Source organism: Lathamus discolor, chromosome 6, assembly GCF_037157495.1.
Source record: "Lathamus discolor isolate bLatDis1 chromosome 6, bLatDis1.hap1, whole genome shotgun sequence".
NCBI lineage: Eukaryota > Metazoa > Chordata > Aves > Psittaciformes > Psittacidae > Lathamus > Lathamus discolor.
Window position 1 is genome coordinate 35,394,375 of NC_088889.1, and position 24,586 is coordinate 35,418,960.

Genomic DNA, 24,586 nt, shown 5'->3' on the forward strand with positions numbered 1-24,586 from the left:
GAGGACCAAATGTGTATAGAAGAAACCCAGTTGTATGTTGCACTATTGCATACTGCTTATAAAGAATAGGGCTGGAAAAGCTGCTGTCAGAAAGCTCCATATAATAGGAGAAATCTAGTGTGAAGAACCTAGCATGATTAATTTCAAAGATTTTTTTTTTTGAAACTGCAGGTGTTTTATGACTTGTATTTTATTTTCATTGTTAATTCTGTCGATTGTCATACAGGAAAAAATTTGGTTCTTACATTAAATAAATGACCTTCTTAAATAAATATGGCAGTAAAAATGTAATGTTGCAGCAAAATGAAATTACACTAGACAAAGGGTAGAAATACAATATACAGAAAAGGGTATGAACTTTTGAGTAAGAGCCATATAAAACAGTTTCTGAAAATCAAAACCAACTTTTGATTTTGATTATTTTCTTGTTCTCTGAAACAAGTTCAGAATCGTATTTTGACAGTTCAAAACATTATTTGAGAGAGGGCTTAAACCTTTAATTTAGGCTCAAGAGCTTTAATTTGCTGTCATGTTTTGTCTTACGCGACATAAAACCAGAACACAAGGGAAGAGAAATTTAGCCATTTGTTAAGATTGCTAAAGGATATAAAAACCTCATGTAAATAGTATGCATTTTCAACATTCTGACAAGCTAGGTTTCTGTAGAGAATCCTCAAGAGGCTCAGGCAGATCAATGTGCGTTTGTGTGATTGATCTGCTCAGGCAGATCAATGTGCATTTCAACCTATGTCTCATAACAGTTATACCCTTCAGGAGCATATCCAATGAAACATATTTACTATTTGCTCTCTAGTCCTAACACTGTTGAGAATTCATTCCTAAACTAGGAGATGACGCAACAGCTATTAAAAGCACTTCCAAGGTGTCAGTATACTTTATAAAGTGTGCTACCAGAGGCGTTTATCATAAAAAATATCAAACATTTTATCAGCTTTGTAAACTTTAGTTCGTTCCTGGCATTTTGGCGAGACTAAACAGACATGCAACTATGTTGTAAATAGGTGCAAGAATTAGGTGTGTAGGACATATGGTGTGTTCTCCCATTTACAGTGACATTTGTGTGGGATACTGATAGAGTCATTTGGCCACTTCTTTGCTAAATGGTAATGGAATGTCTCTACCTGTAGAAATTATAGTACTGGGGGAATGGGATAAGCAATTCTGTAATCAACATGACTCATTTGCTGCTCTTGTCAACCCTTGTAATAAGATTTACAATCTCTGTATGTAACAAATTTTATAATAAGCTTGTTATACTGCTCATACTGGATATTCATTTCTCCATGTAATCTCTGTTCTGAGACTAATACGCTCTTACCTTTTTATTTGGTGAAAATGGCCGTGGATATTTCGCTTTGCTGTGATCAGTCTCTAGGAATAAATTGATCAGATATAAAGTATCAGTTGAAAGTGGCATATACTCCTTTGTACAAGATGAAAACAAAGCTCTAGTGTTGCTCTTCAGTTTTTGACATTGGAAAAAAAAAATCAATTTATGTTTATATCCTTGCTGCATGAGAAGCAAACTTAAATCTTTAATATTATGTCCCTGCCCACAGGCAGAGTGTTAGGACTTGATTATCTTTAAGGCACCTTCCAATCCAAACCATTCTCATTCTCCTCTTAATGCTCTTTTAAAGTATAGGAGATTTTATTTCTCAGTGTTTTATCTGAAAAAAATTACTAAAATTTTTATTCTGTAGATTTTTATACATATATACATGGAGGAATAATAAGTTATTGCATTTAGATATTAGAATTTCAAAATAAGGTTTTAGATATTAGTGAAATGTTGCCAGTCGCTGGAAGTTAAAATGTTTACCCAGCTGTGTTGGTAAATTTCACTTGTATGTCATCAAGTTACCATGGGACAGTACAAATCTGAACTACACCTGAGAAAATCATTAATAAGATACTTCATAATTGCCTGCTTAAAGTTTCTTTGGGCCCTTTGCTACAAGAGAGATATGGAGTTGCTGGAGTTGGTCCAGAGAAGGGCAACAAAGCTCGTGAAGTCTGGAGCACAAGTCTTGTGAGGAGCAGCTGAGGGAACTGGGGTTGTTTAGTCTGGAGAAGGCTCAGAGGGGACCTTATCACTCTCTACAACTGCCTGAGAGGAGGATAGAGTGAGGAGGTGGCTGATCTCTCCTCCTAGGTAACAAGTGATAGAGGAGGTAACAGCCTCAAGCTGTTGAGACGCCAGGATAGGTTTAGACTAGATATTAAGGAAAATTTCTTCACTGAAAGGGTAATCAGGTATTGGAACAGGCTGCCCAGGGAAGTGGTGGAATCACTGTCCCTGGGAGTGTTAAAAAAACATGTAGATGAGCCCCTTAGTGACATGGTTTAGTGGTGGACTTGGGAGTCCTGGGGAAATGGTTGGACTTGATGATCTTAAAAGTCTTCTCCAATGTGGCTGATTTTATGATTCTATGCGATGGGGTGTTAAATAACTTCCAGTTGCATTATATTGTGGGTTTTAATATCTGTCTCATTGCAAAGAAGGAACTTCTGTAAATCTGGGGGAGGTTCTCTGTGTTGCAATGAGACACACTGACCTCTGTGTATATGCTTGGTTGAAGTAAATGTTTTCATAGAAGCAGTTTGGGTTTTAGTAATACATAGGGCCTCCAAGTGAAATTAAAAGCTTTCTTACAGCATTTTGCAAGGACTGAATCACACAGAGCTATAACTTTTTTTTGTGTGCTTTACTCTTCTGACAGTTTATTAAAATGACCAAAATGTTGAAAGATTCTTTTTTCTGAAATTGGTAGGAAAACTTAATTTCATGACAGTCTTTCAGCTTCCTATGTAATCTGCTGTCCTTTGCTGTGAACATTGCAAATAAATTGTTTAGCTCTGATCTTCAAACAGCCCAATTAGGACATGCACTTCTAAGCTCCAGAGAATTACTCAAGTAACAAGTGTCCTTGGCTAGAACAGCTTCTGTTTTCCAGCTAACAGCCTCTTTTGGCTTGCCCAGTTACTTCAGTTCAAATGAGTTGTACTAGCTGCTTCAAAAAACTTGATACACTTAACTTCAACCCTTCCTTAGCTGTTAGTTCTAAGATCAGTTCTGTGTATTTTTTGCATTAAGATATGCAGCTGCCTTTCAGATGTAGCCAAAAGGAAATTTGCTGATATGCATAAATATGGTTGGTATGATAAACATCAAAAAAAGAAAAGCCTAGGATATTAAGACAGAGAACTCTCTGAAGAAAGTGGCATTCAATTTCCTGTGTTGTCATTTATATATGCCATACCATAATTTTTATGGAGCTGCGATGTCCATAAACATATCAACATAATTTTCTAAAACAAGAAATGATGTATTATCTTTTCAAGCTTGCAGTCGGTGAATGCAAACAAATTAAGTTTCAATTTCTTTCTGTGTACTCCTGGAAGGTTTTATTCATAATCACAAAGGAAATGTTTCTCCATTCAATGTATAATCGTTACAATTTTCTCCTGTATGCTTTGGCAAACTGGAGTGTTAAACCGTATTTTCTGTTTAAAAATGTCAGTTGTTCTGAAGACCTCACTTTAAGGGCATTTCTCACTCTGTTTTGTTTTATATGATGCTGGTTTTGTTGGATTTTATTTTTTTATTTTATTTTTCCTTTCCAGGTTATTTAATAGAGTTTCCTAATCAAAACTAGGTGAGAAAAAAACATTAGTTAGTTAGCTTGGTAGATCTGTGCTACAGACAGAGTTGTGATTATAGCTCACACACACAAATCCAAAATAATCACAAGTTAGTGGGTCACACTACTGTTTCCCATTCAGTGGAACCATTTATTGTCACTGCAGACAAAAGGCACTGTTTCTCACTCCCATCTGTGCTACTTGCTCTTTCTCTTCTTTCCTGTCTGTTCCTCGTTGGTCCCCTCTATACTATGTATACTATGTTTTACTCACTATTAGCCACATAGGACTATGTGGGATTTTTGCCATTGTACTTTGTTCTCATTGTAATGAACTAAATTGAACCTATGGAGGTCCAACATTTTTGCCAGGACAAAGTAAGCAAGAGTAAAGTACAACCAGAGGTAGGGAGCAAAGAGACCTTTTAGCAAATGCCATCTGCAAATGTAGTCTATGATGTGATCAGACCACATCTGGTGGAACTGGAACACCTAGTGCTAGCACCACTTCAGCTGGGGGTACACTAGCTTCTGTTGGGACAATAGTTACACAGTCATTAGTACCAAAACTAGCTTATCAAAGCTGACTCCTTTAAGTGAAGAACTTTACTGTAGTATAAATGTACTGTTAGACTGGTAGGGTAAAAGTTTCTTAGCCTCTTGTAAAATTTAAAATATTTATTCACTAGCATTGAAGGTAAAATTTTCTAAAATAAAATCTGTTCTCAAGGTTTATTTATAATAGGAATGTTTTTGCCTGCATTGGGCACTAGTTGTCAGTGTTACTGCTCCATGAGTAATCAACACCTATATGCATTATAACAGTTGCATTTCATAGTAGAACCAAGCCATTATTGAAATACTGGCATTTAAGGCCTTAGAAGCATTGGTAATCTTCACAAAATGCTTAATGGCAGTAATTCATCAGGGAAATTGTATCTGCATGTACTTACAATTGAGTGATTCACAGGTCAACAATAGGTTGGTGAATGGAAAGGCAAAACTTAACATATGTTTACTCACATCCCCTGGTCTGGACCTTTATGTGGTGTGTGAAAGGTCATATTTACCCTGTCACAGATGATAGAATTCTGTACAAACTGTGATTAAATATTTTTTAAAAAAAGAGTAGCTGCACCTATTCCAAAAGAAGCATGAAATCATTGTGATAGATGCTCTTCAAGACAGTACCAAGCCCAAGAATAACATATGGACTTTCTTTGAAGTGCTGTCATTTATCTTTACTGATACTTTTCATCTAGAGGAGATTCTGCTTCTCGCATGCTGTTAAATTCATATTTGTTTAAACTGGTATGAGAAAAAGCAGCTGTCAGGCTATTTTAGAGGTGATGTCAATATGGTTTCTGAAAACTATTTACTGACTGGATTTACAGCATATTCACCTAGCGCTCTTTTGAAACAATGAAAATATCCTTTTTAAACCTTTGCAGGACCAGAAATTCTGAGTGGGATCAGACTTCCATAAAACAAATGTGCTTACCCAAAAGAATGTTATTTAAAAAAAAAATTTGAAAAAAACATACAACCCAAAGTGACCAGTAACTGCTGGTTACTATTGCAAGTTACTATTTTTCTCTCCTATGTATTAAACCTGGTAGACCAGTGTTAAAGAGTTCTCTTTTAGCACAATATGTATTCTATTTGACCTTTTGTTCCATTACTCCAGCCAATGACTTATTTGTGTATTTCAGTTGCTAAGTGCAACCAACAAAGTAGATGGTTGCAAAAAGCCAGTGAAGCGAGTTGTTTCCCATCCACGTCAATATTTTCATTGTGACTTGTGTTTTCTTTGAATTTTGTGAGTGTCAAAATAACTTCAAAATTCAGTGGATCTCAATGATCTCCTCAATTATCTTTATTGTTAGGACTTTTAATCTTATGTTTGCCTATAAGAAACTCTGCATAGTTGTAAGTGAAAAGAGACTTTTGTGATTACAGCCAAGCCTTGCCAACCTAAGGATAATATAAAGAAAAAGTTGGAGTATTTGTATTTTGATAGATAATTACAGTATCAAAAAAAAAAAAAAAAGCGCATTGTAACATTCTCCAAGTGTATGTGTGTTAATGAGTTCTCTTTGGGATATGCATCTGTGATAACAAGCAAGGTCAACTCTGAAACTGCTTTCTCTGAAATTCAGATAATATTTTGATTACTACATTTAGTGGTACTAAGAATTTTGTTTGCCATGAAGAAAGTTCTCTTTGCACATAAAGTAAAAATCTGTGAGTAGAAGAGATAGCCCAGAAGCTACAAAGACTCGAAGAATTTCACAGTTGTTATTGTTTGGGGTTTGGATTTTGTGCTGATTTGGAGTGTTGAAGTACAGTTACACGACTATGTTCCTTATGTAAGAGGAGGGCACAGGCAGTAACAGTGCTGGTTTTTTTCTGCTATGTTTTTGCCAGGTTTTCATCTTTAACTTAAGCATGTTAAATGGAAAAAAAAAGTGAGATATTGACACTTTAGCCTTCTGGCTTGTTTAATCACTGGCATCTTTATTAAGATTGCTATGATGACTGTTGACAGATACAATTTTACACAAGAGACAAAGAATGTTACAAGATGGGAGTGGCTCACTCCCATTAATTACTAGTTGTTTGTTTGTTTTTTGGTTTTTGGTGTTTTTTTTTTTTTTTTGTATTTATATTGATTTGAGGATAGATTCAACTAATGAGTGTATGACTTCTTTTTAGTCTTCACAGCAACCTTCTGAGTTATGGGTGTAGTTTTTATAAGCAGGTATTTAATTCATAATTAGAAAATGACAGCATCCTGAAACTCCAAACTGTTTTTAAAACAACCAAAACATACATTAAAAGTAGTTGAAAAAAATATTATTTTTGGCAACTGCATTTTTAGTATCTGGTGTGTCTCATTTCAGTTTTCATGGCAGAAACCATGCCTTTCAGGTAAACTTCTGCTTTACAGCATCAATTTTCCATGTTTTTATTCTGTGTTTTTTGTTTGGGATTTTTTGGTTGGATGGTTGTTTTGGTGTTCTTTTGGGGGTTGGTTTTGGTTTTTTTTTGGCTTTTTTTTTTTTTTTTTCATTTTACCACTCAATGTCTGTACATCTTGTTTTCAGAAAGTTAAGAAACCATTATATAGAGGCATAAAGAGAAGTTTAGCTAGTGGTTTTCTTGATCAGTAGAATCATTTAGTTTAAGGGTTTCGGAGAAGAAAAACAATGGTGGTGTCATCCTACAGCAGATGATGTAGATTAAAGTTCATGGTGTAAAAACATTCTCTCACATAGGAGATTGAAGACTTCCTGCTTAGGGTAAAGACAAGCTCATTGATTAATGAGGCTGCCAAAACTTGAAATACAGGTGATCTGGCTTTTTATACTTTTACATCTCTCTAGGGAAGAGTTGAGCAAATAATGTTTTGAAAACAGAAGGTTTTCTCTAGCTCTGCGGTTGTGGCTTGCCAGTTTTTTAGTGCTTCTGTGAGTCAATAGCTATATGCTGTTGTCCCAGCTGTGTTGATTTTAATGTACAATCTTGCTAGATTCTAGAGGAATCCCTTGAATCCCTTGATTCTATTCTGGCTGGAATTCAGCTTGCATATTTGGACACTATTTCAGAGAACAGATAATACCTGGAATACCACCTCTGAACTTATAATAGTGTTGTTTAGAGAAGTTGTTTAGAGTTGTTAGCAGTTGTTTACAGAAGACATTCATAGCTCTAGAAGACAAATCTGCTTAAAGGTATGCATTGCCATACACACAGTTCCTCTACCAGGTACAAAGATGTATTTGGTGCTTCTTATAAAGATGGGTTGATATACATCATTAATAACTTAAGAGCCACACTAAGGTCTCTACATACTATCCATTGCATCTGGAGAGGAGACAATTTGAATAGAATGCCACACGTAGTTGTGCTGTTCCTCTGCTGTAAATTCATCTAGCCCTTTCACCTCTTCCTCATTCTTTATACCTTGTTTCTCTTTTTACAGATATCGTTCTCATTAAACCTTGTTGCTACTTGAACTTTGGTTGTTTTCCTTCTGTGCACTTGTTCTGTGGACTTGTGCAAAGGGTTCAACACTGTCCCACATGACATCTTTGTCTCTAAATTGGAGAGACATCAATTTGATAGGTGGACTACTCAGTGGATAAAGAACTGGCTGGATGGCCATACGCAAAGAGTTGTGGTCAATGGCGCAATGTCCAGTTGGAGACCAGTAACGAGTGGTGTCCCTCAGAGATCGGTGTTGGGACTGGTCTTGTTCAACATCTTTGTTGATGACATGGACAGTGGGATTGAGTGTGCCCTCAGCAAGTTTGCCGATGACACCAAGCTGTGTGGTCCAGTTGATATGCTGGAGGGAAGAGATGCCATCCAGAGGGACCTTGACACGCTTGTGAGGTGGGCTGATGCCAACCTTATGAAGTTCAACCACGACAAGTGCAAGGTCCTACACCTGGGTCGGAGCAATCCCAGGCACAGCTACAGACTGGGCAAAGAAGAGATTCAGAGCGGCCCTGCGGAGAAGGACTTGGGGGTGCTGGTCGATGAGAAAATGAACATGAGCCGGCTTCAGTGTGCGCTCGCAGCCCAGAAAGCCAACCGTATCCTGGGCTGCATCAAAAGGAGCGTGACCAGCAGGTCGAAAGAGGTGATCCTGCCCCTTTACTCTGCTCTTGTGAGACCTCACCTGGAGTATTGTGTGCAGTTCTGGTGTCCTCAACATAAAAAGGACATGGAACTGCTGGAACAAGTCCTGAGAAGGGCCACGAGGATGATCAGGGGACTGGAGCACCTCCCGTATGAAGACAGGCTGAGGAAGTTGGGGCTGTTCAGCCTGGAGAAGAGAAGGCTGTGTGGAGACCTCATAGCAGCCTTCCAGTACCTGAAGGGGGCCTATAGGGATGCTGGGGAGGGACTCTTCATCAGGGACTGTAGTGACAGGACAAGGGGTAACGGGTTAAAACTTAAACAGGGGAAGTTTAGATTGGATATAAGGAGGAAATTCTTTCCTGTTAGGGTGGTGAGACACTGGAATGGGTTGCCCAGGGAGGTTGTGAGTGCTCCATCCCTGGTGGTGTTCAAGGCGAGGTTGGATGAGGCCTTGTGTGGGATGGTTTAGTGTGAGGTGTCCCTGCCCATGGCAGGGGGATTGAACTTGATGATATTAAGGTCCTTTCCAGCCCTAACTATTCTATGATAAAGGCCTCTTAAAAATGTGTAAGCAGCGCATTGGAATCTATAATTTTTTGTCTGGTGATATTTGCTTCCTTCAGTAGTTTCTCACATTGATTCTTATTTGATGCAGATACTAAAAAATGAACTATCTCCCACACTTCATTTAGAAAACATCCGTATTTTTTTCATGTGTTCCAAGCAGCTGTTCTAAATTCTCCATATCATTTCTATAAGTCCTCTCTGCCTACCATCAGCTGAACTATTGCAGTGTCTGCCTCACACTGAAGGAAGTAAATTAGAAGCATGACTTATGCAGGTAAAGAAGTCATTGACAGTCCAGATATGTTGAAAACAAAAGGCATTTTTATACAGTGCATGTTTTAATTATGGAAACTCATTGTTGCAAAATGTTCTGGCATGCAAAACAAAAAATAGGTTAAATGAAGAAATAGTCAAGTTCCTGGAGGTCAGATCATGGATGTTTCAGATGCAGTCTTTTTACTTAGGAATTCTCTCAGCTGCTTATTGCTGGAAACTGCCATTAGAGTAAATTATATATGTATTTTTTTTCCCCTCTTGTCTTAATATCCACTTGTGAAGTTGGATGTAGGCTGTGTGACTTTAGGCCTGACTCAATAAGATAATGCTAATTTGTAAAAGTCTTGTAAATCTCAGGAGCATGAATACTTGTATAGAAAATTCTCTAGTAATCTTAAGTTGCACTTCTCTGTTGTTCCTCACCCCCTCAGATGATTACATTTCCGTTCTGATTGTTACCCTTTTCCCAAAAGCCATTAGCTTCTTTGCAAGTAAGGCCAGGCCAGCACTAGAGATGTGAAGGTTTAAAAGTTGTGCTACAAAATATCATACCTTCCTAAGCCTCAGGGAATAGAAAGAAAACACAGTATGTTCTGTTTCCTGCATAGCGGTAAGTCTGTTAGGGAATCTGAACAGTAGACTGTTGTTTCAGCTTCAGATGCCTTCTTATGTTATGATTGTGGGTGCTGCTTCAGGTTAATGCGAACAAATGCACCACTATAGTTTTAAGAATCTGCTTTGAAATTCCACAGCAAAAATGAAAGTGTATACCAAAAAAGTATCAAAAGAATGAGCTGGTTAAAAAAATAATTCAAAGTTCTGTGTATACTTATGTGAAGTATATTATTTTGAAATATTTGCTGTGTTACTTACTAAAGATTACAGTAACTAATAAATTGCTAGAATTTATAAGGGCAAAGAATATAGCAAAAGGGAATCCCTTTTTAAAAATTTTATTCCTTTGAGTTTGGAGGTTTTTTTACATGTGGATGAGAAAACTATTGATTTAGAAACAGAACAGCTGTTTCAGGCTTGGTAGTGATGAGCAGTGCATTGATTGCAGTGGTGGTAACTGAATTATAGTTTTTAAAGATAGTGGAATGTGTTCAATGTTAATATAACAGTTTGCTAACAGAATAGAATGCTCTAATCAGTATTAAAAATCACTTGAGACTTTGTTTATCAGAAGCTACAAAAAAATAAAATAAAATGCAGTGGCCATTGAGTTTTGCTGTGAAAACGATTAAATGAAAGCTATAGACCATCTGAATACAATTCCAGAGAAGGTAGTACCTTTTGAGATTTCTCCTTGCTTTATCTTCATTTACTAAACTTAAGAATGCTAATAATGAAACTAGCAGGTTAGAAATATTCTATATCATAGCGATACTTGGTGTATTCAAATCAAACTATCACTTTTGGCTTCGTACATTTATTTATATTTTTAAATCTTGTTTGGGATTGAGAGCATTCTGAAATGCTCATAATTTATGGGCCATGTTCTACACTAGGTTCTAAGAAATACGTATTTCTGTAGAGCTCTTTTAAAGTGATAACATGTTTACGTACAAATTCTTTTAATGGCTTACGTGCATGGCAAGTGCTGTTTCGATTAAAGTAGTTTCAAGCAAGTCCTGGTACTGGTTTACATCTCAGTTGGTTTAGTTCCAGGGTGATATGTGGTGTCTGGCCTGACTGTATGATGGTTCAGCCTCGTTTAAACATCTTGTAGTACTGAGTGTTTCTGGACAGTGCCTGTTGTCCTGGTACAGTGAGTCCATTCATGAGAATCATACTAACACCGGTATTGGGCAAAATTGCAGTTGTTCTGTCTGTACTGGCCATGAATATTCTGAAACACCTTGCTTAAGCTGGTTCAGTTAGAAACAGGTTAATTCACCCCCCAAAATAAGGCATTCATGTCAGATTCATTGTCTGAAGGGAAAAACCTGTAAGTGGTATAATATGTGATTAAACTTTGTTCTGTAAGCGTGCACAAGATAAGTAGTTTCTAGCTGAGAGAAACTGGTTTATTCAGCTGCTTGAAAATTCCTTCAGACTTAATGGAAACCTGCTTGGCTGCCATGTGCATTTAAAGGAATGCTGCAATTTCTGTTCATCAGCTTTGTGGGAAACATCCAAATGATGATAGAACACAATGGGATGTGTATTCGAAGTGAGAATGGTGGAAAGACTTGAAATAAATATATTGCAAATTTTGATCAAAGCAAATTTAAAGATAATATGATCAGGGTGTCTATTTAAGTGATTTCTCAGCAGCTTGCCGTATGCTTGTGTAACATAAAACCTAATTTTCTAGGTTTGCAAAATTTAGGAAATCAAAAATAGTTTTACTAATTCATAACTAACTAAAATGAGGAGGGAGAGAAGAGGTGGCTGGTCTCTTTTCCCAAGTAACAAGTGGTAGGACAAGCGGTAATGGCTTCAAGCTGCATGAGGGGAAGTTTAGGATAGATATTACGAGAAATTTCTTCACCAAAAAGGTGATCAGGCATTGGAACGGGCTGCCCAGGGATGTGGTGGAATCACTGTCCATGGAAGTGTTAAATAAAATGCATAGATGACGCCCTTAGTGACATGGTTTAGTGGTGGTCTTGGCAGTCCTGGGATAACTGTTGGACATGATGATCATAAAGGTCTTTTCCAGCCTAACTTGATTCTGTGGATAACTGAAAGCCATGGTTGATGTTTTGGAGAACTCTTCTTAGCTTGATGGTGCAGAAGTTATGTTGACACTTTTCTCCAAACTGCCATTCTTTTCTGGTACCAAGCTGGACTTCTTGTTTTAATGTCACATAGTATCAATATGTCTGCTGCATGAGTTGCTGTATAGTTTCCTGTGTGATCTGCAGCTGCTTCAGAGGGGTGAAAGTCTTGAGTCAGATCTGCTGGCAACTTAGTAGATATCTTGGATAGTTTACACCTGGTAAGCTATGTATGCAGAATTGAACTGAATTGCAAATGTCAACTTCAGAGTAATCTGAATCACATTTTAGGTTTTTTGACTATATGACTAAATATTTGTGACTATAAAAACTGATTTTATGTACAGTTCTGTATTTGTGCATTTCCCTTTGCTAGAACAAGTTGTGTATTAGCAGGTACCAAGTTTAAATTCTTAGTACAATTGTACTTCTAAATGCAAATCAGGTATTAATCCAAATTGTTGACTTTTCTCTGGCACTTCAGTCTTCACAGAGAATGTAAAGCAGAATGTGTTCTGTTGCTACTTTCAACTTCTTAAAATGGGAAGTCATGCAGTGTTTAAAATCCAGTTCCTGCTTCATAATAAGTGAAGGCTGCTCAGTGTTCTTTCTGAAATAAATCTGTGATTTTTAGTTCAAATTGTTGGGAAGTTGATTGCTCCAGGTAATACAATGTCAATGTCCTGTTTCCCAGTGTTGTTACAAGTTTTTCTGTGAATTTGAATGCTTCCCCCCCCCACCCCAGTCAAACTGTCTTCTTGTGGCTGTTTTTAGTTACCTCAACAGCCCATGCTTGGAAACAATCATGTCACTGACACATTTAATCAATTAGTTTAATCAGCTGAAAAGGAATGTTGTGAAAGCTGTGAAACAAAAAACTCACTGACTGTTCCACGCAGTGCTTTTTCTGTCAGGCCATGAGACAGGAAGTTGAATTTACAAGTTCAATTTTTCATTTTACAGAGCTACTAGAGAAGACCCTCAGAAGAGAGGAAGAAATGGGAGCTATCCAGGTATACTTTCTATTTAATTAAGCAGCTACAGTTTTTGTCACCCGTCAAATTACGAAACTGTATTTTAGAGCATTATGTTTTTCTGACCTACCTTGTATCTTAAATTCTGCTTTGGAAATATATGCAGCCAAATACAGACCTGATAGCTAGTAATAATCACTATTAATGAATTTCTGCCCACCAATTAAGTTGCACATTAGAGAAGATTGAAGTGGTCAGCATTCTCTTTAGATTCAATAAGTCTAGTCTATGCTGCTTTCAAGTCCCACTCTATATTCAAGTTATATTGTACTGCTGGCTTCACTGAAACTGTACGTGACATGGGGCAGTGCAAATCTGCATTTAGAACTGCAAAAATGCTTTATATTCTAACTGGTTGGCTTAGATTTTCTGGGCTGTGTTGTTTTCTTATGTATCTCTGAATAAACTGAAAGTAAAAGATTTTAAGTAAGTATTTTAAATCTCTGAAACATTAAATGTCACCTTCCTGAAGAAGAAGAGACCAGTCAAAATGTGCTAGGACTTGATACAGTATACTAATTCCTCATTTTATGTCATCTAGCACTAAAGCTGTTTGTGCTAGGCACTTTAAATTTGCACTTAAAAAGTAAGATTTACCCTAGGCTCAGCTTTGGAATAGTATTTAAGCATTACGGTCAAAGAAAACATACTGCTTTGAAATGAAAATGGCTAGGAAAGAAAAACCAAGCTGGAATGTCTAAATTGTGAGGCTCTGGAGGCTATTAGGGAGGGTAGTGTATGTATTCTTCAGAATAGAGAAGGGAAAAGAAATTTTTAACAACAGATTACAGCAGACAGCGCCCAACATGAGTATAAAAGAGTTTAGCTATAGTATGAAGAGTATCAATGAAGCAACTTTCTGTAAGTATTCTGGAAGCAGGACATTTATGAAGGAATTAGTGAAGATAAGGGTGTTAAGGAAAATTAAATTACTTATTGACCTGAGTTTTGACTGTAAGAGTTTTTTTGAAAAGATAAGCTTTCTCTTCTCTCATCATAAAGAGGAGGCATTTTGAGGGCTAGATGTATCAAAAAGTGTAGAAACAGTTTGATCCAGTAAGAAGAGACAAGTTACACAACACACCAATCCAGCTGTTCCTTGTTCAAACAAAAATCTTGGCCTAGCTTTCTGGCAGCTCAAGTTCAACAAGGCTGAGAGCTTGTCTACGCAAGCAGTTTACACAGGTGCATATCTAGTTACATCAATGTAAAAAGATCGCCTTTCATGTGAAGCAATTCTGCATCTGCTTTCATGTGAAGCTCTATAGCTGACAAATTGTTCTAATGATTTACTTCTGATTTAATAAGGAGTAATTTTATACTGCAGAAAGTTACATTGTGGTAGTGTCTTGTGTGCATACATGTGCGTGCCTGTATTTCTGATGGTCTGTCAAGCTCCTGATCAAATTGCTTTATGTCCTTTGCAGTCTTGTGAATGGCAAGAACTGTTTCTGGCTCCCAAATTCTTCCACTGGAAGAAATTTTTGTTGTATGTGTCAATTTTTTCAGTGTCCTGAAGTCAGTTCAGATTTGTCTAACTGTCTTTGGATGCTGCAGGAATAAATCCAGATTATTACAACCATTTTTACCTGTTAGGGAGTGATAGAGCAGGAAAACATGTAAGGATTCTTAGCCTAATCCACCCAGGAAGGAAAACGAAAAAAAAAAACCCAACCCAAATCTTCTGTACTTTCAAAAAGGTAATATTGGAGCAGGGTAAGAATTCCTTTAGTGTCTTAATGGTCAGGTACTCCAAATGTACCTGACCAGGACTCAACTAAGCACTTGAATGTACATTTTATTGAGCTACTTAAAATATTATTCCTAGTCAGGACATTAGTGCCAGAGTACATGATCTTGAATTTACTGGTTTAATATCTTTCTCAAAGATTCTTTTAAATGGAAAGGGAATATTAAAATATATACAGTGAATTTATGAATTCTGGGTTCTCTAAATTTTGTACTGGATTAAAACTGATACAAGCTTGCTTTATTTTAATTTTATTTTCATCTAACATTAGACTTTGACTAACGTTATCTTATTATTAATAAAACATTCTTCAGAACTATTTCTGGATAACAGAATAATGATATGGAATTTGCTTGTTAGTTTTTGAAGGAAATGCCTAAAAGAAAACTAAACCAGATGCTAACGTGACATGAACTCCAAAATATGACAGATTTACAGTCATAGATGCTTGAAAAAAGAAATCAAGTATTGGGATACATAACAGTAATATCAACAATATTGAAAATCAAATGATACTATTTGAATAAAATGAATCATTGAGTAATTTTTTTAAAATTCTTTCTTACCTTGTTTCTGGGGAGTTTCTTTTCTTTAGAACAAATTTATAAAGAGAGATAGATAGTATGATAAATGGGTCAGAGGTCCAATTAAGTACAGTAGCTCCTATTCAGTGATATTTTTACAAAATACCATGCATATGACCAGCAAAAACCAAAATCAGTCCTTTTCATCATTGTTCAACTTGTGTTTCATTTATATTCTTTACTTTCTAATGACATCTAACTTTATTTTTAGGAACGTATTATGGCCTTAGAAGTGGTAAGTTTCTTAAATTCATTTCCAAACCAATCACAATCACATTTATAATTCTTCTAACTGATGAAAAGTATTGGGTTTATGTATTTGGGGAATGAAAAAAAAAAAAGTTGCATTTCTGGGCTTTTAACTGTCATTTTACTTTTAAGAGAAGGTGTAATATTTTTACACTTCATCTTTCTGTTGTTACTATAATATTTGAGCACTAGTTATATGAATTACAGTGTAATGTTTTTCTGTATAGTTCAATCCTCATCCTCATTTGAGCTGTACAAAGGATGTTATTTTTCTGTTACTAACACTTCTAATGTTTGGGGTCCCTTTGGTAGATCTAATGATTTCATGTACGTGTGCTTTTTACATGTTTATGCTGGGAGGGGCAGACAGAATCAGTTCATCTGCTCACATCAACACTGTAACTAAAAGCATGAAGGAATACCATTTTGTTGAGTAATTAATATAAATTAATATAATTTAATAAGGTACTAAGTTGGAAGCATCAAAGCTTTCATGAATGTACATGCCATGAATGCAGCTGTTCCAGGCTTATAAGAGTACCAGGTGAAATAGCCTGGGTGGGTCTCATCTTGTCCTAGCATTTCTGAACCACGCTGCTTTCCTCTTGTGTAGGAATGTCCAGTAAGACATCCTACAATAGTATGTATCAGGCCTGTAGTTTCTTCCAAATTTAATCCCAAGAAGCCAGTACTGAGGCAATATCAAGGCTGCAAATATAAACTTTAATGTTTGCTTCTGCAAATTATTTTGTCCTTCCTGGTTGTCTGTCTCTAAAACCAGCTTCCCATTTCAAAAATATATTTTATACATATTGAATATGTTAAAAAAAGCTGACATTCTCACATAAAAGGCACTTTGTAAATGAGAATTCTGGAACTCCTGCCTTGTGGGACTAGGTTGCTGATGCTCAGATTCAGTATCCTGGCACTTCACATACAGCTGTGTGAGTGTAAAGAGTTCCCAGGACATTAATTCTGTTCAGTAGCAGTTCTTATTCATGGTTTGCTTACATGACAACAGGCATGTATCCACTGCCATCCATTTCTCATGAACTGTGAGTTAAACTGCCTGCAAATGCCTTGACTTTTCTGCTTCCAGAACTCTTTTGATGCAGGCAGAGGTTAATTGCTTGCAAATAGCCCAATGTCAAGCAAATTCAATCCTTACTTTGTGACAATGTTTATATTTTTTCCTGGAGCTTTCCTGCTCTGTATACTTCTCACTTCTCATACTTTAAGTAGGAAGATTTGTAAGTTATTGTTCAGATAGGACTATTATTATCAGTAAACCATAATTTTCTTTCTTAATGCAAGTTGGGACGTAACACCTGAATGCAAATTTGTGATGCTAAATCTGAGAGCTTGAAATCAATCTCTGCTTTCATTATTGCTGATATTAGAAGATGTGTAGTGTGAAGTCCTGAGATTGCAGGCAAGAAAATATGGTCTTCACTAAGGCTGTTGAATCACAGAATCACAGAATCCCAAGGGTTGGAAGGGACCTCAAAAGATCATCTAGTCCAACCCCCCCACAAGAGCAGGGTAACCTACAGTACATCACACAGGAACTTGTCCAGGCGGGCCTTGAATATCTCCAGTGTAGGAGACTCCACAACCCCCCTGGGCAACCTGTTCCAGTGCTCTGTCACTCTTACAGTAAAGAAGTTCTTCCTGATATTAACATGGAACTTCTTATGCTCCAGTTTACACCCATTGCCCCTTGTCCTATCACTGGATATCACTGAAAAAAGCCTAGCTCCATCATCCTGACACCTACCCTTTACATATTTGTAAACATTGATGAGGTCACCCCTCAGTCTCGTCTTCTCCAAGCTAAAGAGACCCAGCTCCCTCAGCCTCTCCTCATAAGGGAGATGTTCCACTCCCCTAATCATCTTTGTGGCTCTGCGCTGGACTCCTTCAAGTAATTCCCTGTCCTTCTTGAACAGAGGGGCCCAGAACTGGACGCAATATTCCAGATGCGGCCTCACCAAGGCTGAGTAGAGGGGGAGGAGAACCTCTCTTGACCTACTAACCACTCCCTTTCTAATGCACCCCAAGATGCCATTTGCCTTCTTGGCCGCAAGAGCACATTGATGGCTCACGGTCATCCTCCTATCCACCAGGACCCCCAGGTCCCTTTCCCCTTCGCTACTTTCCAGCAGGTCAACCCCCAACCTGTACTGGTACATGGGGTTGTTCTTTCCCAGATGCAAGACTCTACACTTGCCCTTGTTAAATTTAATCAAGAATGCTCCCGTGAATGCTCCCGTGGCACTCATTTTACTTTTACCATGAAGTTCCTCTATGATGTGAGGTGAATCACTGAAACAAAGTTTTTCAAAGACTCTAAATTACTTTGCGTCCTCATGTTCTGGGTATCTGACTTTGCGACTTGAGGCCTGATTTTCAGAAATGTGAAGGTTTAGTAACAGCTAAATTCAGTGACAGCTCTGGCTGTGTATATTGCTAAGTATACTCAAAAGTCAGATGTTAGATATCTGATAGTGGTTTTGACTTTTGTATCTGTTTCAGTTCTGATGATGGCAGCATTATCTCTGTCTTGTACTCCCTGTTCACTGATCTTACAAATGTACACAGAGTAATACTTAAGCAGTCTGAATGTATCCAGATGAGCTACGATAGAAAAACCCTTAAGCAAAAGAATGAATAAGGGTTTCCATGTAAGGGAAAAATCCTTATACTTTTAGTGTGTATGTCTACATAGCTGTATATCTATGCAGCATTTATAACAATGAATACATAATAGTTATTGTACTCAGATATTTGTATAATTTTCTTTTCTGTCATTTTGAGTTCTCAGAGCATGACATCAAAAAAGTACAACCACTCACATATTTTGTGATTTAATTCAGGTTATAGAGGATGGAAATGGAACAGAGACATAAGGTCTCTAGTCAAATTCAAGGTCTTTATTCAAGGCCTTGAATTAAATTCAGACAGAATCCTTAGTGAAAAAAAATATTTAAGCTTTGTAAAAAAGTATTTTCTTAGGAAAATTTTGTCAGAAAGGTGGCGGTTCATGAGACTTATGAAATACAAGGTACAAAAAGGGGCAAGAGAGGAAAAAGCCAGAACACACACATATATAAGTTATATAAAATGCATAGGAAAGCATCAGCTCTCTAGAACTGTTTTCAAACTGTGAGACCATGGGATGGCTGGGTTAGGAATCTCATCTGCATTTTCTTCTACCACATTATTATTCTGCCTTATCCTGGGAAGAAACTGATCTGCACAGGAATAGATAGAGTTTAGTGCAGAACTGTGTGAGATCTACCACAAGTATGAAGCCTCTTGCACACTTTTTAAATTGCTTCTCCCCTGCATATACCTTTTTAAGCAACAGAAAAGACATATATCTAGCAGTAAGTGCAATCCTTAGATCTTTAGATTAAGATTTTAACCTAAACAAGCTGCTTTACACAATGACCTGAAAATCGTGTATGTGTGTATATTCTGAGAGGTATGTTTGACAGCCTGCCCTCCTCTGTTCCTCTGCAATCTACTCATTTCTGCCTCCTGCACATGCCAGTAAAATTGTAGTAGTCGTGATGAACTTGGCAATTTAGGCAAGAAAAAATAGAGGGGGGTGTAGGGTGTGGAAAGAAACGTGATAGGAGCCTAGTAGATTCTTTTCTGAGCTTTGGATGAACAAACCTTCCAGTCCTAGCTTAATCTAACTCAGTGATTTTTATAAGTTGTGGGAAGCTAGGGGAGTCCCTTGCATCATCTCTGAGCTCTGTGAGCTCCTTCTCCTCTCTGCAAGCTGTTTGAACTGTAAGCTCCATCTCCTACCCATGCCTCATCCTGTCTGCTGTACCCAACATTTTTTTGGATCTTCTTTTTCCTTAGCCAATTCATTTGATTCCCAAGGAAGTTGCTTTATTACCATCCTCGTTCAGCACATGACACCTGATCTGGTCACTCTCTTAAGGAACCTGTGAACAAATATTACCTATCATGGGAAGCTTTTGGATTTTTTTTTTGTCTGTTTTTCTTCAATCAGATCAATTCTAAAGTACGATTCAGTAGATAGGTACCCAGCTTCTTGCTCCAGCAGGGTGCACAGGACAGGAGCAGAAGGTAAGAAGGAAGAACAGGGGTATTTAGACAGACCCACTGATCAATATAAAAGGAGCTAAAGCATCAGAGTATATTCTGGAATAATCCTTCAGCTCATGAGAAGTGCCATGGGAGTAACAAGTACAGGAAAAACTGAGATTTTGAGAACCTAGAGATTGTGTTTTGCTTGGCTCTTTTTTTTTCTTTTTTTTTTAGTTTAGTTTAATACTGTTTAATAAAGTGAATTTAATTATTACATAGCTATTAACAACTAATTTTCCTGATTACTTTAGTAATCAATTATGTAGTCTGATGTTTTGCCAGAATGGACACAGTTTATCTTTAAACAAGGTGATTTGTTTTCTCTTGAGTGTAGCATAGTTCTTACATACAGGATTTGCCTCTGTGTTATTTATAGACAAAGGTGTACGATTCTCTTGGAAAAAAGTCTGTATTTTATTCTTAGATACACTTCCATTGTACCTACATCTAATTCTTATAAAGAGGTCAGGGTGTGTTTTGTTAGGTACAAGCTGCTATTATGCCATGCTTACAACCTTAGTGGGTTTCTGTAAACTACATAATGTTCTTCGTGAGCATAAGCTGCCAGTCAGATTGCTCTGCCTTAGTAATACTAGTCTGACATAAAAGACTGGGAAACTTAATTTGAAATCAACCACGTCCTGAAGCTATTCCAGTGAACATATACATTTTATATCCTTTGATCAATAAGACAGTTTGCTGCTCTCAGTAAAGAAATCAGAAGTGAGGCTAGCACTCGCTTAGAATACTTGGATCAGACTTTCTGGATATGGTTCAACTTTTTGTTACAGTGTCATAAATCTAGGTTAACTCCAGTAATGCTGTAAGTATTCTGCAAAATTGTTATGTAATGCGAATTTCCTTTTCAGTATGAACATTTGTGTATTTTATTGTAACTCATATTTTATGTTCATGGCAGTAAGGTTTTGAATACCAGTAAAACAAATTTCTGTCTGCATGCACTCAGCAATATAAAAGCCATTAGATTCTTCTACTGTAGTAGCAGGTTCAAATTTGCATCAGTTTTCTCATTTATCACCCTATTTAAAAAAAGAATTGGAAGAGTAACAATGCCCAATGCATTTCCCAGAGAGATTATATGAGTGACACCATCTGTTTTAGGTGCTCTCTCTCTCTCTCTCTCTCTCCGTGTTTTCTCAGTGTGCCTTCCTTCAGTAAGTAAATCTTGCTGTCAGCTCTTGAGATTATTTCATGGTTGTCATGCTTTGTATGCATGACTGTTTAAGAAATCTTGAATCTGAGGGTTAATGCTTTCTTCTCCCCTTGGTGTTTGCTTCTGTAGAGTCTTGCCAAAACTACCATTACATCAAAGGCCTTCTGGTTCTCCCAGGACAGAGCCATTCTTTGATCTTATAAAAAAGGCCGGGAGAGGAGCAGCAATCTGAGAACTTCTGTCCTGCCTGCCTCGCCCTTTCCTTTCCTTTCATGAGCAAGCCAGTGTGTCACTTCCCTTTGCTGGGGATGGAGAACTTTCCCAGGGTTCCTCAAGTTGTTCCTCTGCTCACTCCCACCAAGTAACTTCTGCTGCCCGATGGTGTTTGCTGTTAGCTTCTCCTGATGCTCACCTTCCTCTTCCCTTCTTCTCCCCCTACACATCTGTTGTTCTTGTTGAATACCTTGCTACTTATCCATCCTCTGCCACCTATTTTTTTTGCTAATACACCCACCTCTACTTTTCCTCCACCAGCATTTTTTTTTTCTGTAAAAGAATTTATTTTGCTTTGAAAAGTATGATTTTTCTTTTTTTTTTTTTCTTTAAATAATTGCCTTTCTCTCCCATTCATGCTTATTTCTGACTTTCTGGCTAGTTGTGGGATTTAGAGTGAGAACCAAAATATGCTGGAAAAAAGTAATAAGATTCTGCACAACTTTTCTAATGTATGGATTTCATTTAAGGCTGTGTACTTGCACAAAATCCACAAACTAAGCATATGTATATTTCCAATGTCACCTCTAATTCCCCTTCTCTCAAAACCCGATGTATAACATTATTTTTAAATTACTTTCTATTAGAAAAGTTCACTATTTTGTAAAAATTAATTATTACATGTAAGAAATGAAATAGCATCTTGTTACAAAATATATACTTGCACTGAGACTTTGAACACTAAATTTACAGATAACTATGCTCAAGAATATCTTACTGTGCTTTTGTTAAAAAACATTTAAAATACTGGCCTGAGAATTTATTGCTAAATTGCCTGTAAGGGGCAGGTTAAAAAATGTAGGTAATTCTGCAAATTTTATTAAACTGTTTTTTGCTTGGAGGTCAGGGTGAAAGCTTTATATTTGTTTATTGACAAATAATCATGGTGTATGTCTGACAACTCAGTCTTATGACTCCAGGGTTTCTCCAGCAGTGATATCATTTACATAATACGTTACAAAATCACAAAATGGTTGAGGTTGTAAGAGAGTTCTACAGCTGATCTGGCCCAGCCCCCACTTCTCTATCAGGGTCAAACAGAGCCCATTGCCCAGGACTGTATCCAGATTGAATATTTCAAAGGATAGAAATTCCACAACCTCTCTGTGCCACCTGTGCCAGTATTCGGTCAGCCTCACAGTGAAAAAGTGTTTTCTATGTCTGGATGGAACCTCCTGTGTATCAGTCTGTGCATTGCCTCTTTTCCTGACACAGGGTACCACTGAATAGAGCCTGTCTTCTTTACACAATCTCTTCAGATACTTTTACACATCGATGAGATCTCCTTGAGCTTTCTCTTGCCCAGGCTAAACAATACCAGCTCTCTCAGCCTTTCCTCATGGGACAGATGCTCCAGTCCCTTAAAGAGTGTTAGCTGCCCTTTGCTGGGACTGTCTCCAGTATGTCTCATATTGGTGAACGCAGAACTGAACCCAGCACTCCAGATGTGTCTCACCAGGGCTGACTAGAGGAGAAGGATCACTTACTTTGACCTGCTGGACTCATTCCTCCTACTGCAACCCTTAGATTGTCTATGTAGAAGGCACCTTTCAGCATTGTGTAAATGTGTTCCATATGTTGCAAATATCAATTTTTTTTGCCATATTTTAATAAACCAAAATCCTCTCAGTTTTCCATTGGAAAGAGTAAAAATCTCAGGATAAATCTTTGTTACAGAATACTGTGATTCTTTAGATATCCTATGTTATTTCTTTTAATTTAACTAGGAGTAGCAATATACAGTGGTCTTCACTTTCATTTCTTCGAACATAGTGTGTATATGTATGTAAATATAATTTTAAAGAGGGATCCTCTATGTTCCATCTGCAGGTTTATTTTTAGAAATGTCGGTCTTTCATCTGTGGAATGTGTATCTATGAATTCTTCCACAGAATATAAAATGCTTATAACTTTATAAGTAAAACATAGATGTATGTGGTATAGCATGCTTTTTTTTTTGGTTTGTTTTATATATATCACAAATCAAGTTGAAATTTTGTTTGGCAGTTTACTAAAATGTGTTTAATGTGCAGCTAGGTCATTTGTTTTAGTTTAAGTGTTTTATATTCTATCAATTTATAACTTTAGGGACACAGACATCAGTTACACCTATCAGTGTTACCATAGATTTTTTTTCTCTCGTTTCTCTCATCTAAAGATGTGCATCTTTTGATTAAAATGGGGAAATCTGTAATCCAAATTCCTAATTTATCTTCCTACTCTGACACTGATTTGCTGTGAATCCTAGCTTAAATCGGTTCTCTCTGTATTTCAGCTTTTTTTCAGCTGTGAAACTGAACAGTATTTCTTCTTTCCCATGAAGGCTGTGTTAATTGAATTTTTGTAAGGCTTTCTGGAAGGCTTGATGAAATATTGTTAGCATACAAAACATAAACGTAAATTGCATGTAAAAATTTTTAGCTTGCAAACCTCCATAAAGTTGAAGATAACGGTCATGAATGAATGACAGAGAAGTCTTTATACCTTTTAGGAATGTGTGCCCACTAACATTGCTTTACTTTAGACACGCTGCCTCTTGTCTTGTGTTCCTTTTAATTTCCACTAATTATGTCTGGATGTTTTTGATCAAAATCTTAGCGAACGGTAAAGAATAGATTCTCAAAAAGAAGTCCTGTGGACCTCTAGTAGTACTCGAAGCACTAGCTGATGATTCACAGAGAGCTGGCTTGCCAAAAGACTGCACTGTCTTCTCCACATTTCTAGCTGCTGGTATGCATCAAACAACTAAAAATTCATGAAATGTTTTCCTAATATTTTTCCATGTAAACAATTCACATAGTTACCGCAGGGATGTTATGTGCTCAAGAATGAGAGATGGTCCATGACATTGCAAACAGGAAAGGAAGCATCCGTGGAGCTTTCTTAATTAAAATGTGGTCCACCCCATACAAAAACATCTGGAGTCTAAATTAAAAGCTTGGTTAGCTTGACATTTGCAATGCTTTGTTACAAAGGTCTTTTGGTTTTCATCATTATAAGTGTAGTTTTTGCTTGGAAAAAATAATTAATTTTGTTAAAATCTGTATGAAACAATGTAGTATAGAAAAAAAGACAATTGAAATTGCATGTAGTGTGACTTGACAAGTTTTTGTGTGTTGCCTGTCTTTGTAAAGGTAAATTGATTTCTTTTGTACTTGTACATATTTGTATTTTTGTATAAATTTCTACAAATTTGTATTTTGTAATACCTATCTTTGTAAAGGTAAATTGATATCTTGATGTGCTGAAATTATAACAATGGTGTAATTGGAGTAATGGTATTTAAAGAATACAAAAAAGTGGAATTCAAGGATACAAAATACATATTTTGTTTTCTCTTAAAGTTCCCTCTATACATATGATGTACAGAATGTGCTAGCTACTGTGGAATTTGCCTGGTGCATGAAAATCAACAGAGAACCTCAGATGTAGAACCCTGCCTTGTGTAAAAGAAGAGCATATGATGTATCAGTCTAGCTGGAGATGGAAGTTAACAGTGCACAGTTTCAC

The 24,586-nt window shown here is 36.9% G+C and overlaps 1 protein-coding gene across 6 annotated transcripts in view; it reads left to right on the plus strand.

Moving 5' to 3' along the window:
* Positions 1–24,586, plus strand: part of CEP128 (centrosomal protein 128) — a 106,837-nt gene that overhangs the window by 64,641 nt on the left and 17,610 nt on the right. For 5 of the 6 annotated variants that reach the window (XM_065685921.1, XM_065685926.1, XM_065685923.1 and 2 more), the window contains 2 exons: positions 12,848–12,897; positions 15,464–15,487. In XM_065685921.1, coding sequence (XP_065541993.1) covers positions 12,848–12,897; positions 15,464–15,487 — 74 coding nt within the window. Of the gene's footprint in view, positions 1–12,847; positions 12,898–15,463; positions 15,488–22,291; positions 22,694–24,586 lie in introns of those variants that run through there. The other variant, XM_065685925.1, reaches the window with a different exon arrangement.